General features: G+C 42.8%; 1 protein-coding gene across 1 annotated transcript in view; it reads left to right on the top strand.

Annotated features, from left to right (window-relative positions):
* The first annotated feature begins 3,461 nt into the window (after window positions 1-3,461).
* The window catches only part of LOC124612270 (segmentation protein cap'n'collar), a 383,857-nt gene continuing 371,988 nt past the window's right edge, over window positions 3,462-15,330 (top strand). Inside the window, exon 1 of the mRNA XM_047140366.1 lies at window positions 3,462-3,518. Within this exon, the coding sequence (XP_046996322.1) occupies window positions 3,510-3,518 (9 nt within the window). The 5' untranslated portion in view covers window positions 3,462-3,509. The remainder of the gene's footprint in view (window positions 3,519-15,330) is intronic.

The following is a 15,330-nucleotide window of genomic DNA, read 5'->3' as shown; positions in this document are numbered from 1 at the left end:
TCGCTTGACCGAACTATTAATTACCTATTCTGTGATGAGTGTTCGACGCTCAACTAGTTGAGCCGTGTTCAATCCTTTAGTAACTATAGCGTACCTAATGCTTGGATATAACAAAATCTATATAATCCTCTGCAAATGTTGAGAGTCACAAGCTACAAATACTGGTCCCAGACGGGACTTGTATTCCGGGTAGTGCGCGGTTTTGTTCTCTTGCAGAATGCCAAGTCCTGTGCTACCGCATCCAGGTATACTTCCATACTCCGCAAGCCACTGTGCAGTGCATAGTGGGTGAACGTTAGGCGTGATGTCGACAGTGTGAAGGTAGTCCCAACTGGAAACATCAGCTCGGTGTTGGTTGTTGTTGTTGTTGGTGGTGGTGGTGGTGGTGGTGGTGGTGGTTACTTATAACAGCCTTGATCGCTTATTACGTCTAGTGGATCAAAAGTGCGGAAGGTGTCTGAGATAATCAATTTTAATGCGTTCTAATACTTCAGCAGGCATACGCACACTACTCTCTGCGCGCCATGTATTTGCCACTGTCCTTGGCAGAGAGGCAAGGAATCATCCGGTTGTTGACATAACTTCGGTGTGCGATCCAGAAGTTTTTGGTTGCATTCTGAAACTATTTTTTTAGCCCATTGCAAGAAAATCAGTGAGAAGAAAGCGTAACCCTTCCGATAGGTGAAACCAACTTCACCCGTTTCGGTACAAGACCCAGGACTGCTCGCTTCTACCCACTGCTTTCTTTGCTGTCTCATTTCTAGGGTGAAATGGAATGCTTAGTTTCGCCCAAGCTAACAGATCAATGCATCAGAACAGTTTTTTATTATTTTTTTAAACTGGCCTCGGTCTGTGAGTTGGTGATCGCTGCCTCAGATCATATGAAGATGGTGATTATACGCTGGAGTGAAAAACTCGAGGACGAAAGTAACTTTCGCATGATGTGTCACTGCCAAGTAACATAACTCGATAAAACGTGGACCATTCATAGAAAAAACTGCTATAGTATAGTATAGAAGGTAATGCAAAGAAATATGCAATGAGACGAACAGAAATGACACTTTTATTCAAAGACAATAATTGCAATGAAGTCACCGCGATTTATGATGGTCCCCTTGGACATTACACGATGCGGGACATAGTTCTTAGTACGGTGTGTGATCACCACGGACCGAAATACCCGGCAACGCGGTTGGTAAGCACTTCTTGTGATGGGGCGTCCCATAGCTCCATCAGCACGACTGACGACTGCTGGATGATCAAGGGTGCATGTGAACGTCCTGAATTACATCTCACCAACACACCCCACACGTGCTCGATAGGATTTAAGTCGGTGGAACACCCAGGCCAACTCATTCACGGAATGTCTTCTCGTTGCAAGAGCTCCTCCGCCTGCGCTGTTCGATGCGGTCACGCATTGTCTTCCATAGACATGAAGTTACGGCCGAATGCACTGCTGAAAAGACGCACGTGGGGAAGGAGTACTGTGTTACAGTAACGTTGATAGTGTGACAGTAACGTTCACCGTTGAGTGCACGGTGTTTAAAGATTTGGAGGCCATCATGTCCGGCAACATTATGCCTCCCCACACCGTAATACCTGGGCTGTCAAAACGATCGTGTTCGACAATGTGGTATTACGTGTTTCCACTTCAAGCCACATGTGGATACGTCCAGTATTGTGGAAAATGATTGATTTGGTGGTCGAGGTGTTATGGTTTGGAAAAGCATAATATTGTTGCAAAGACGTGCTAAACTCCTAATCTTTGAACACGGTACACTCACCAGTCAACGTTCGTATGACATTGTACCCCTTCCCCATGTGCATATTTCCGTGCTTTATTTTTATGGATGACGATGCGCGATCGCGTCGATCTGCGTAGGCGGAGTAATGTTGGAGCAAACGGATACTCGGCGAGTGGACTGGCCTGCTCGTTCCTGCCACTTCATTCCCTTCAAGCAGGTGTGGGATGCGTTATGGGGGTGGTGGTGGGGGACTTGTTGCAGGACGTCCACGTGCACCAGCAGTTGTCATCCACGCTGGTGAAGGAATGGTACGCCTTACCACAAGAACTACTCTTTTATCAGCCTTGTGACTAGCATGGGAAACGTTGAAGATCATGGATTGCCGTCCGCGGTGATCACACACCCTACTAACAAGGGAACCTCCCCATCGCACCCCCCCCCCCCTCAGATTTAGTTATAAGTTGGCACAGTGGATAGGTCTTGAAAAACTGAACACAGATCAATCGAGAAAACAGGAAGAAGTTGTGTGGAACTATGAAAAAAATAAGCAAAATATGCAAACTGAGTAGTCCATGTGCAAGATAGGCAACATAAAGGATGGTGCGAGCTCAGGAGCGCCGTGGTCCCGTGGTTAGCGTGAGTAGCTGCGGAACGAGAGGTCCTTGGTTCAAGTCTTCCCTCGACTGAATAGTTTTCTTTCTTTGTTTTCGCAAAATTATGATCTGTCCGTTCGTTCATTGACGTCTCTGTTCACTGTAATAAGTTTAGTGTCTGTGTTTTGCGACCGAACCGCAAAACTGTGCAATTAGCAGACGAAAGGACGTGCCTCTCCAATGGGAACCGGAAACATTTGATCGCAAGGCCGTAGGTCAACCGATTACTCCACAGGAAAACACGTCTGATATATTCTATACGACACTGGTGACGGCATCTGCGTCACATGACAGGAACATGTCCTGGAATTTTGGAGAGCGAAGTTGATTATGAGTGAGTGCCTGAACTTTGATAATTGTCTGAAAATAAAAAATTACACTTTTCGCTCGAGGGAAGACTTGAACCAAGAACCTCTCGTTCCACAGCTGCTCACGCTAACCACGGGACCACGGCGCTCCTGAGCTCGCACAATCCTTGATGTTGCCTATCTTGCACATGGACTACTCAGTTTGTATATTTTGCTTATTTTTTTCATAGTTCCACATAACTTCTTCCTGTTTTCTCGATTGATCTGTGATCAGTTTTTCAAGGCCTATCCACTGTGCCAACTTATAACTAAATCTGAGGGGGGTGCGATGGGGAGGTTCCCTTGTAAGAACAATGTCCCGCCTCTTGTAACGTCCAAGGGTTTCGTAATGTCGAGGGGACCGCTATGAATCGCGGTTACTTTGGTTTCCTACTGTCTATACTGTAGTAGTTCTTCTACGTATGGTCCAAATTTCATTGAGCTATGTGACTTGTCAGTGACACATCATGCGAAAGTTGTTTTCGTCGTTACGTTTTGCACACCGGTGCTGCCGAAACATTGGGCGGTTTCTGCGATTAACGATCCCGGACACTCGGTAAGCACACAGGTACGGGCCAGTGTAAAAAGCGACGCGCAACAATGTGTAGGGCTGTCGGCTGACTTGTCGGGAGCGCGTCGCCGCGTGACTAGCGTGGGCGTCACGGCTGGGACTGCCTCGCGGCCGGCCGCGCCGCGGCGCGTCAGTCGCACACGAGAAGCGTCGCCAGCCGCCACGCAGTAGCCGCACGGCGCCGCGCCCCAGCATGGTCGTGGTGAGTACACAGGCTGCTCCACGTGCCCAGACGCTCGTGGAGGGGGTTGGGGGGGGGGGGGGGGGGGGGAGACGCGCGGCCTTCAAACATCGGGTCGCCATTCGCCAGGTGCGCGCTGCATCTGGTGCTGCGCGCACCTGTACTCACGTCAGATACTCTCTCGATTCGTTCAGTGATCTGTTTTGGCATGAGACTGACAGTACCGACAAGCAGAAGAGCGCTGAACTTCACATAGATACACGCACTATCGATTAGCTGATAATCAATATGACTTAAAACCTGATAAAAGATCTTCGGTTTGCGCCACTTCGCCGACTTGTCAATGCACTGCTTATTAATTAAAACAGCTTCCCGTTGAGCTTCACTACGTTGAGTGAACATTTTCAGTCCAGAAAAATCCGAGGACATTTTCGGGAATCCAGCCTTGTTCCTATACTTCTTGAACTATCTAGTCTAATCACCACAACACAAGAGCCGGCCGTTGTGGCCGAGTGGTTCTAGGCGCTTCAGTCCGGAACCGCGCAGTTGATACGGTCGCAGGTTCGAGTCCTACCTCGGTCATGGATGTGTGTGATGTCCTTAGGTTAGTTAGGTTTAATTAGTTCTAAGTTCTAGGCGACTGATGACCTCAGACGTTAAGTCGCATAGAGCTCAGAGCTATTTGAATCATTTCGAACAACACAAGAGCGTCCATCCGACAGTTTGAAGAGAGGGGTTGGGGTTGTTCATGGAGGTTTGGAGAATTTTTAATATTTTGGAAGACAAATGCCGACTTATCTACATCTACATGATTACTTTGCAATCACAATTAAGTGACTGGCTGAGGATTTTTCGAACCACCTTCAAGCTATTTCTCTACCGGTCCACCCTCGAACAGAGCCGGGAAAAGCGGACACTTGCGAGCTGTAATTTCTCTTATTTTATTATGATGATCATTCCACCCAATGTAGACGGGCACCAACAAAATATTTTCACGTTCAGAGGAGAAAGTTGGTGACTGAAATTTCAACTGAAGATCCTGTTCCAACGAAAAACGCCTTTGTTTTAATGACTGGCACTCCCATTCCTATATCACATCAGTGGCGGCTCTCCCATCTTTCGTGATAGTTCAAAACCAGCTGCCCATGTTTGAACCTTTTCGATGTCGTCCGTCAGTAATCTGATGCGGATTCCACACCGCGGACCAATGCCCTGGAAGAGGAAGAAGAAAGGAAGGAAGGTTGGCTTTAACGTCCCGTCGACATCGAGGTCATCAGACACACAGTACAAGCTCGGATTTTGTCGAGGATGAGGAAGGAAATCGGCTGTGCTCTTTCAAAGGAACCATCCCGACATTTGCCTGGGGCGATTTAGGGAAAACCTAAATCTGGATGGCCGGACGCCGGTCTGAGCCGTCGTCCTCCCGAATGCGAGTCCAGTGTGCTAACCACTGTGCCACCTCGCTCGGTCCAAGAAGATGACGTAAAAAAAATTGCATTTTTGCATTTTCTCCGTGTTCTGTCTGTAAATCGTAGTCCTTGGTTTGCTTTACCCGCAGAATGATCTATGTGATTATTCTAACCTAAATTATTCGTAATTTGTAATCCCTAAATAATTAGTTAGATTTACAGTCTTTAAATTTCTGTGATTTATCGTAACCGATGCACAGTTCACGACACGCTCATTGACTTTCAGCAGCCTCGCTTCTTGGTGGGTCTACAAGAATATTCAGAAATATTATGTTTAACACTTTTAAGGACTGAATTTGTTCAAATTTCTTCTTATTTACTCAAGAAGAAACCTAAGAAAATTAACATTTTTAGCTACGTTCGTAACTCATGAACGTATACGATGGACGGCAGCAGTAGCTTGCGATTCAGCTCCTCTGTACACCGGAGCGCATTCGCAGACAATTTATCAGTGTTCACTAACATTCGCAACAGTGCTCGGAGTATCCCAGAATGAATGGCCAACATTCAGGGATACGACTGGAACGAACTTTCCAAGAAGAAAAAGTGCAGTAAACATGGGTCCTAAGATCATACCTGAAGAGCTGTGGTCACTTCTTCATCTTCGATACTGTGAAATACATCTCCTCTAGTGAACAAGTGCTCATAGCTCTTAAGGTATGCATTCTAGAGCCATGTTTACTAAGCATTTTTTCTTGTTTTGGTCCATGTTACCACCGCTGGAAGTTGCCTACCTTACAAGCTTAGCACCAACACTACCAGTATATGTATTCCACTGTCAGAGGCATCAGAACGGTTTTGGCGTTTAACTTTCGACTCGTTCGTTTCCGGCACAGCGATCCTTACTTCAGATTTACACATTTATCCTTCCCCATCATGTTTGTAACATCAACACGGCACCATCCTGTTTGCACATACATTTACAGGCGTCGGCGCTTATAACTTTGACACTCTGCAGCGTCGTTGGATGACTTTTGCGGACATGGATTCCTATTCCAAATATTATGTTGTCACTCCCCTGGACAAGTCCTACAGGTCTGTTATGGCAATTTCTGAACACCCTATATACATACGACCTGTCATACAGGCTACTTGGTAAGATCTGCCACATGGTTTGCTAGAGGACAGATTTGTGATCCTGAGTAAACATTTATATTTAACATAAAAAATATCTAACGTAACCATGACACATCAGCCATTTAATTTGAGATAGCATGAACGTTAGCAATGATGCCATTCGTGTATCTTTAACTTTAGTCAGCATAGTATACATATTTGCATTTACTTACTTTCAAGAAAAATTACTGTGCTTTTCCTTTTTAATAAAAAGAATTACAAAGATTGTTCTTATTCCCCTCTGATGCAAGCATCTAATGAATGTATCGCCTTCTCGCGTCCCCAGTAGGAGATTTGAGTGCTTAAGCAATTTTCTGAGAATTATATTTCTTTTGCTTCTGTGTTCGTGCTGTGGATATCTTCGATCCCGGAAGCATATATGATATCTACATTCTTGTATCAGCAGTATTACATTCTCTTAGGCCAACTCCATCGCTCACGCAACTCATGTCAACAGCTACAGAGTACAGAAGTATGGAAAGATTGCAGGCGAAAGCTTTCTGCTCTGCTAGCGCCGAAGCGGAAGGTACGTGAACTTATGACGGTTCGCTAAAAGAACGACAACCAGAGGAACACGAGCGAGTGCAAACCGAACAAATCCGCATACCGTTTGTTCACGCCCGCCTAGCGTTTACGCCAGAGTAAATTCTCGTTCACTGTTGCACGTTCGCTTCGGTGTAAAGAGAGCTTAACATCTTAACATTCTATTACTTTTCTTCAGTGCTCGCCGTAGTGAACAAGACAGGGCTTACATCTGATCCATTCGCTGACACTATTATATAAATTATTTTCATAAGATTACACATTTCGGTGTCATGTGGGAGCTGAATGATGCTGCATGCGGTTCCTACTACTGATTGCAGTCCTTGCAAAATGTTTTAATAATATTCTACACAACTTGACACAAGGTGCCAAGAAGTTACGCAGTATAAGTATGAATTTTGTTGCCTTGGTTCACGTAGGTGGCTACTGATTACTTAGAAACTTTGTTCTTACTTCCTGTCACTTCACATTCTGCTTCCTAGCGCGCCTGTTGAATTTTATCTTCGTTCTGATCCTGAATGTGGTTATGTGGGAATCCTTATATTAGTTTGAAGTACTTTATCATGATCGTGTAACGAGACTTTTAGTCTGCACTGTGGAATCTATCCTTGTCGACTTTAAACGACATGGAGGATGGGTTGAAATCTATGCCCAGAGTAAGTAACTTGGCAAATCGACTGCAGATAAAGACTAACGTAATCGACCAGAGGTTGAGTACACTGTTAACACCACTTATGGAGGTCATAGAAGACTCAGTAAAATTTTACTTAGGTGTGAAATTTATACTACAAGAAAACGGAATACTAAAGAAAAGTATATGACAATATTAACATTAAAAATTGCTATAATGATATTCAATAGATTTTAGATATACCTCAGTTATTTCCCTTTCCTGCGTTCCGAATATAACGCGTTTGCGTTCATTTACAATGAAGGTGCATTTCAGGGTTTTTACCAGAGAAATGTTTTCCTCATTGTGATATTTATGTGTCACCCTCTTGAGAGATGTTCATATCTAATTTGAAAACTACGTCTTTGTGACGTTTTATATGATACACGCTAAGCGTCGTAATTGGCAAATGGGCGCTTAGCGTCTGAAACATTCTCGCTGACAGACGACATTCGACTGTCCAGCGAGTAGCAATAGTTCATGCATTTGGTATTGAGGTATTCATGTCAACACGTAATCTACGTACATACGGAAGGTAAACCAAAATTTTACGTCCTGTCGATGACGATGCACAGGATAAGCCTATTGAAAGAAACCACTCCGGAATTCACCAATAGCAATATGGAGAAACAAAGAAAGTGTAAAAATATGGGTGGCCGAACGGAATCTGCTCCGCATTGGTCTCCAGATGCGTGTTCAGTGCCTAAACCACTGCGATACATTGCTCTGTTTGTAAATATGGAATCGGAGGCATGCCATAAATAAAAGGATTGGAAGGATTCCTGAAATACCACTACTGTGTAGAAAACATACCAGATATTGATCTGCATCAGCCCATAATGATTCATTCAAGTTACCGCTACGAACGACACACTTGTTATGTTTTTTACAATGCTAAAATATCTTGCGTTTTGATTCCTGTTTCTTCATTTTCTCATGTATGCAATAATGAGGCCCCGTGATGTAAATTTGTGCGTGAAGAAAGACATAGTGACCAACGGAGACAACATATCATTTGTCCTATTCTTCTTCCTCAAAGTTAATTTTTTTATGCAGTCTGCCTTGAAGCATTTCATAAAACATTAACATTCAAGCACGACGTAGCAGTTTTTCTTTCTGTGGCTGGTGTATGTACTCAGCTGTTTATCGGAAGGTCCAGTTTCTTCCCTACCACACTGTCCTTATCGCCCTGTTTTAATCTTAGTTCATAGGTCACAAGGCCATAGATACATACAGAACAATGGAAACATTTTTCGTTTCTAGCCGTAATCTTATGGAAAAGGTATGACACAAGAATTTTGTGTCTCGTAATTACTGATGAATTTAATGGAACTGCTTCGTCAAGTAACTCCATGTAAATCAAATTTATCTTCTTCATTTTGTATTTGATCTTGTGCTCTTATCGGGGCCATTGTGTGACGGACGGAGGAAGATTCTGGACCATCTCGCCGATGAAAAGTGGGTCATAATGGACGCCTCTCCAGCTGCGTTCCTTGCGCGAGTGGTAAGAGTCTCAACCATGACCTGCGTAATAAATCATCCGCCTACACTGATTTCCGAAAACCACCGCGCATCACGGCAAACCAGGCGTCTTAACATCAAGACAGAACGAATCATTCACAAGAACAGAATCGCCTCCATCGTTACTGTCGGAATCACTTGTAAACACTGCCGCCTTATAATGATGTCACTGGAATCGTCCTCGGAACTTTAAAACCATTCATTCACACACTCATCCGGATCTCCAGTCTCGCTAGGAACATCTGAATGATCGTCGTCAGAAACCTTCAAAGTTTGTTTCAGATTCGTTCATTTCCTTCAGTTTTCTGAATAGGGCCATCTCTAAAAGCAGGAGGAACTCCAAGACGAAAGTAGTAACCATTTAAAATTTCAAAATACAATCAAAAAGCTACACAGCAAAAAAAGAAGGCAGTAAAGTTTGTTATATTGACCATTAGCGTAAACACCTAAAATGACGAGGTAATTAAAATGTATCACAGCAGACGGCATCTGCAGACAGCGTGTGGAAAACACGAGTTATCTCGAGATCTGTCCGAAAAGAATGGCGCACGAAACACGAGTAAACTCGGGATCCACCCCCAGTATGGTAACTACTGTGCCAACGTACTTATTAATGGGGTGATGACACATATGACGGCAAGGAGAACCTAATATAAAGAGAGTTTCAGTAAATGGTTGAAACTTTTCAAACTTTTGCCGTCACAAGTTATAGCCTCTATGGTGTAATGGGAGGACACACGGAAACAGTTGAGTATTCCACGGGCTGATACCGATCTATTTACCAATACATTTCAGAAAACTGAAGAAGCTTTACAATAAACAATGCCAAACATGTCTGGCAAAAATTAGAAACTTTCATTCCATGGTGTGTTAGACCTTTCATTGAACATCCTATCTTTAAGGGACAATGAGCTTCACTGCAATGCTCTAACAGTCCATTAAGTACGCAGATGAACACCAGGGATTACAGCCTAGAGCAAGAAAAAATTGAAAATAGACAATATCCAGTTGTCGGTTTCTCTAATTTTACAAGTGTAGCCAAACCAAAACAACCTCTGTAGGACGAAAAACCAATCCAGAGTTGTAAATTTTTATTTTTTATTCACTCGATGACTAGTTTCGGGCCAAGAACCATTTTCAAATAATCGCAACAGGGTCAAAAATGTGCAATGAACATTTACAGTTAAAACAGATAACCCTAACTACTCCAGAATGCTGGAAATTCTCAAAACAACTTCTGTTGACATTCGATAAAAGAAGCTAAAATGAAACAAGTCTACCACTGCGTAGGGAAAATAGAAAGTGTAAAACTGCTCATAAGGCAAATTTTTATTCCGTCTGTTCTACTGAAATGAAATCGCATTTTTTCCCCGCAAACCGCTCACAGAAAATTGTGATTTGTAGCTCAAGTCTCACTTTTTGCTTTGATTAGTGGTGGACCCATCTCCCACTTCGCCTCATCGTCGTGGGACGTAATAATGAACAAACTGCCTACATAACTGATTATCAAAAAATTATAGTTTCTAATATAACAGAGCCTTATAATCGACGGCGAGAGCCAAGGCGGTCGATAAGTAAACTTCCATTATTGTATCTAAACAACGGTATATTTCCGTCTGCATCTGTGATACATGATTGATATTTTGCTCTGTGATGTTTGAAGAATCGGTGACCTTGTCTGTCAACGCGTCACTCATATGAAAGGGTCGCCAGCGATAGCTTATATGATCGTATCGCGGAACGACGCAAATGGAATGGCTGGCGGCATTTAGTGACGAGAGAATCTCATAGATGGCAGTTGCGTAGCGACTGGCGCACCACGCTACAGCTTCTAACCGCTAGATGGCAGAGGTGTGCCTGGCGGGAGAACAGTTGCGTAATGGAACGCTTTTGGTACGGATTTGTTTGTCGATGTTACAGCAGGCTTATCGTACTTCTCGGCAGCTTCATAAACAGGCTCTCAGAATTGCTGGCTCTCTGGACGAAACGAGCTGTTGGTCGACAGTAATTTTTTTATGGAATAGATGGGTTACAATAGGCCTAACAAAATAGCACGTGTTCTGGATTGTGCTATAGTGAGGTTTTGTTACTTTTTACTTTTCTGATTAGAAAAAATATATTTGTTCGTCGCCTTTTCAAAATTGCTAATAATCCAACCGTGCAACTTCGACAGCCCTAAAAAGTTAGGTTGTAGTCGTATAAACCACTTACCTATCACACCCTCGGTATAACGTACTATTTGTGAAGTCAGAAGTAAAATAGTATTAGTTTATTGAGCACAGCGGTACAGACGTTGTTTACATCAACAATATCTAACTTTTTTCCGTTACGAAAGGTGTAAGACAAGTATTATCGCCATCGGAACGATCTCGGGCTTCTAGAAACGAAGCGCTCTCTCTCTCTCTCTCTCTCTCTCTCTCTCAAGTCAGTGTTCGCCGAAAAGTGAGTTATCGAGTCACCAGTTGTTACAAATAGTGTGACATATCGATGATTGGCATCTGTCTTTGGTTCGTTGGCTGATGTATGTGTGACGATTTTTGTGACGTTTCTCCTGCACAACTGCGTGGCATTATCAAAGCTTTACCGTCTATTGCTGATGAAGCTTTGACAATGCCTGCCACTCATGCTGGCGAAACGTCACAAAGATATTTTTGAAAGATGTAACCGCATTTGACTGTACAGCAGGTTTTATTCGGCAATCTAGATTTCTGCCTTAGGCCCTTTCCAAGTGTTAACAAGTATCAAAAATCATTAGACTTGAGTAGAGCACAAGCCACCGTCAGAATACGTATGTGCATATACTGTGACTTCCGTTCTACCCAAGTCCAATGATTTTCGATAATTGTAACACTTAAAAACCTGTTGCACAGTGAAATGGCGGTTATATCTTTTAAAAAGTTTTGCATGACTGTGGCTCCACACCAAAGTAAAGTCACAAAGACCGTCAGACAAACATTGACCGAAGGACCCGAGACGGAAGCCAACAGGCAATTCGTCCACAAGTGACCATGAAAATCTCAAAGATTCTGTAAATTGTCTAATGTTTTCTATCAATCGATGTCTGATCATTTAATGGAGTAAAATTTTGTTTTTTGTTATTGTACAGGAGTAATAATCACATGATGAATTATTAACAACGTTTTGGTGTATTTCTGTTACCTTCTGCCAAGCCTCGCTACTTCTCTAGTAAGGGCATCCTCCGTGCGTACATCACGATTCTCCATTATTTCGTTGATACACTGTTTCCATGAACTCGTGATCTGCTAAGGTTTGTTCCCATTAAAAAATTTTCTCTAGCCTTCGTGATCTGGCTTCCTCAATATATGTCCACACCAGTTTCATTATTTTCTTTCAAACCAATCTATCACTGTTTCATTCGTCCTTATTGAAGCTCATACTTCATTCAGTAGCTTTTTCCCGGTTCTTGATTTCTGGCGCTTCTTCGTAAATAATCGATTCCCGCAGCTATCAGTCAGTATTCAAAAGTGCTGATCTTTAGCGTAGGACAGATTCAACCATTAACCTACCCACTCTTTTCTTAGTGTTTCTTTTCTGCCTTTTTGTATTCTGTGTTTTGCATCTGTATTGGCCAGTTCACTTTTGTCATACTTAAATTTTTCTACCTGTCTCATATCTGTTCCGCCATTGATGTGTGCTTCTAATATAGTGTCATTATTCACTACCAGATAGTCAGCTTTTGTTTCTATTCCGCACTGCCGCGTCATGTTCAGTAAAATTTTCACCAGTTAAAGCCTTTTCAATGGATTAACTGGAATATTCGTTGAGAGAGTTCGATAACGTCACAGTTTTGGAGAAATCTTCCGGCAACTTCGTTGAAACGTTAATGAGGCGGTATTACAGCACTGAAGTGTAATACATTTATTTTCTTGGTCTTACTCTTTTTTTTGTTACGTCGATCATTTCTGTGAGGGAACCTATACTGACGTGTGAGCTATGAGGTTCGTTTTTATTTGTTGGTTTCTTTTCCGCTGAACCGCATCGAGAATTTCATGGAACTCCGACGTTCTGCTTTGTAACCAGCTATGGTAGATGGTTTCCGTGAAAGCATTTGCGTAAGCACCGATCCCGTCCGTTTACTAGGTACCTTATTCGATGGTGTGGGTTATAGATTGGGGTCTGCCCGGCTACGAGAAATTAATCCGCATTCGCAAGCCTTTGTTCGCTTCTCCGGACATTAAAATGTAGGCCCACTCAATTCAGTTAAGTACTCCAGAGCTCTGTCGGTAGTCTTGCGCCTGGCTGACTTTTCGTCTCCTGAAGCTGGATCTCTTAATTTACATTCCATAGACTGAAATACTTCCAGTTCCAAAGAAAGCAGTTGCTGATAGATGTGAATGTTACCGATCTATCAGTTTAATAAGTCAGTAAGTTGCAAAATACTAACACGTATCCCTCACAGAAAAATCAAAAGGTAGGTGACATCGGGGAAAATCATTTTGGATTCCGGAGAAATGCAGGAACACGCGAAGTAATATTGACCCAACGACCTATGTTAGAATATAGGCTAAGGAAAGCCAAACGCACGTTCATAACAGTTTTAGACTTGTAAACAGTTTTGGCTATGTTGACTGGAAAACTCTCTTTGAAATTTTGAAGGAAGCAGGGGTGAAATACAGGGAGCGAAAGGCTATTTACGAGTTGTACAGAAACCAAACGGCAGTTTTAAGAGTCAAGGGGCATGAAAGGGAGGAGTGGACGAGAAGGGAACGGCAGGATTGTAGCCTATTCCCGATGTTAGTAGTTCTGTAAAACGGACAAGGAGGAATGGAAACCAAAGGAAAATTTGAAGTAGGAATTAAAGTCCAGTAGAAGAAATACAAACTTCGAGGTTTGTAGATGATATTTTAATCCTGTCAGAGATAGCAAAGGACTAGGAAGAGCAGTTGAACAGAATGAACAGCGTCTTGAAAGGGGGATATAAGATGAACATCAACCAAAGCAAAAAGAGGATAATGGAATGTTATCGAGTTAGATCAGGTGGTGCTGAGCGATTTAGATTAGGAAACGAGTCACTTCAAGTAGTAGATGAGATTTGTTATTTGGGCAGCAAAATAACTGATGATGGCCGAAGTAAAAAGCCTGTTAAATGTAGAGCGAAAATGGTAAGAAAAGCGTTTCAGAAGAAGAAAAATTTGTTAACATCGAATATAGCCTTGGGTGTTAGGAAGTCCTTTCTGAAGGTATTTTTATGGAGTGTAGCCATGTAAGGAAGTGAAACATAGACAACAAAAATATTAGACGAGAAGAGAACAGAAGCTTTTGAAATGTGGTGCTACAGAAATTTGCTGAAGATTAGATGGGTACTAAATAGAATTGGGGAGAAAAGAAACTTGTGGCACAATCTGACTAGAAGACGCGATCGGTTGATATAACACATTCTGTGAAATCAAGGGATCACCAATTTACTATTTGAGAGAAATGTGGAGTGGTGGTAAAAATTGTAGAGGGAGACAAAGAGATGAATACAGTAAGCAGCTTGTATATGATATAAGCTGCAGTAATTGTTCGGAGATGAAGAGGCTTGCACAGGATAGAGTAGCATAGAGAGACCTGCACCATCAAACCAGTTTCGGACTGAAAACAACAACAACAGCAATAACGACGACAACAGGCTAAACCACATTTTAGCATAACATAGACTGTCAAATTCTTGGTACCTTCCATCAGTTACAATTTTACGTCGTTATAACGGAATGATTTTGTGAAATTTTCTTGGAATATTTACGTCATCGGTGGGTAGTCAAATGAAGAGGTTTTACTAGTTTTCACACTTGCTCATTGTTAAATGTTAGTTGTTTATGGTTCAAATTGTTCAAATGGCTCTGAGCACTATGGGACATAACTTCTGAGGTCATCAGTCCCCTAGAACTTAGAACTACTTAAACCCAACTAACCTAAGGACATCACACACATCCATGCCCGAGGCAGGATTCGAACCTGCGACCGTAGCGGTCACGCGGTTCCAGAGCGTAGCGCCTAGAACCGCACGGCCACTTCGGCCGGCGTTAGTTGTTTATAAAATCTACATTGATTTACCATAATGTTAAAACGTTATAACGTGCTACGTTCCTCAGTGGGACTTAACATCTATGGTCATCAGTCCCCTAGAATTTATAACTACTTAAACCTAACTAACGTAAGGACAGCACACAACACCCAGTCATCACGAGGAAGAGAAAATCCCTGACCCCGCCGGGAAACTGTGTCAAGTTGCACTTCTGGTATCGATTGTCGCTTCTTTTCCCTCTGGCAGTGGTTTATGTATCTGATAAATGTTATGTTGCACAGTGGTTTGGAGTCCGCGTTCAACTGTGAGTCCCCCTCTAAATGCCCGCATAAGTCAATTCAGAGGCTGGCAGAAGGCAAATACACACCGCCTTTCAAAGGGTCGTGGATACTGAAGCACTATGATGTTCAAACTAACCTATGTATTGATGACATTTCAGCTTGCTACGGTAGCAATAACAACGGCACATCTCGGAGAAGACTCTCC

This window comes from Schistocerca americana, chromosome 4 (assembly GCF_021461395.2).
Source record: "Schistocerca americana isolate TAMUIC-IGC-003095 chromosome 4, iqSchAmer2.1, whole genome shotgun sequence".
Classification (NCBI taxonomy): domain Eukaryota; kingdom Metazoa; phylum Arthropoda; class Insecta; order Orthoptera; family Acrididae; genus Schistocerca; species Schistocerca americana.
This window is presented reverse-complemented; position numbering and strand designations above follow the sequence as displayed.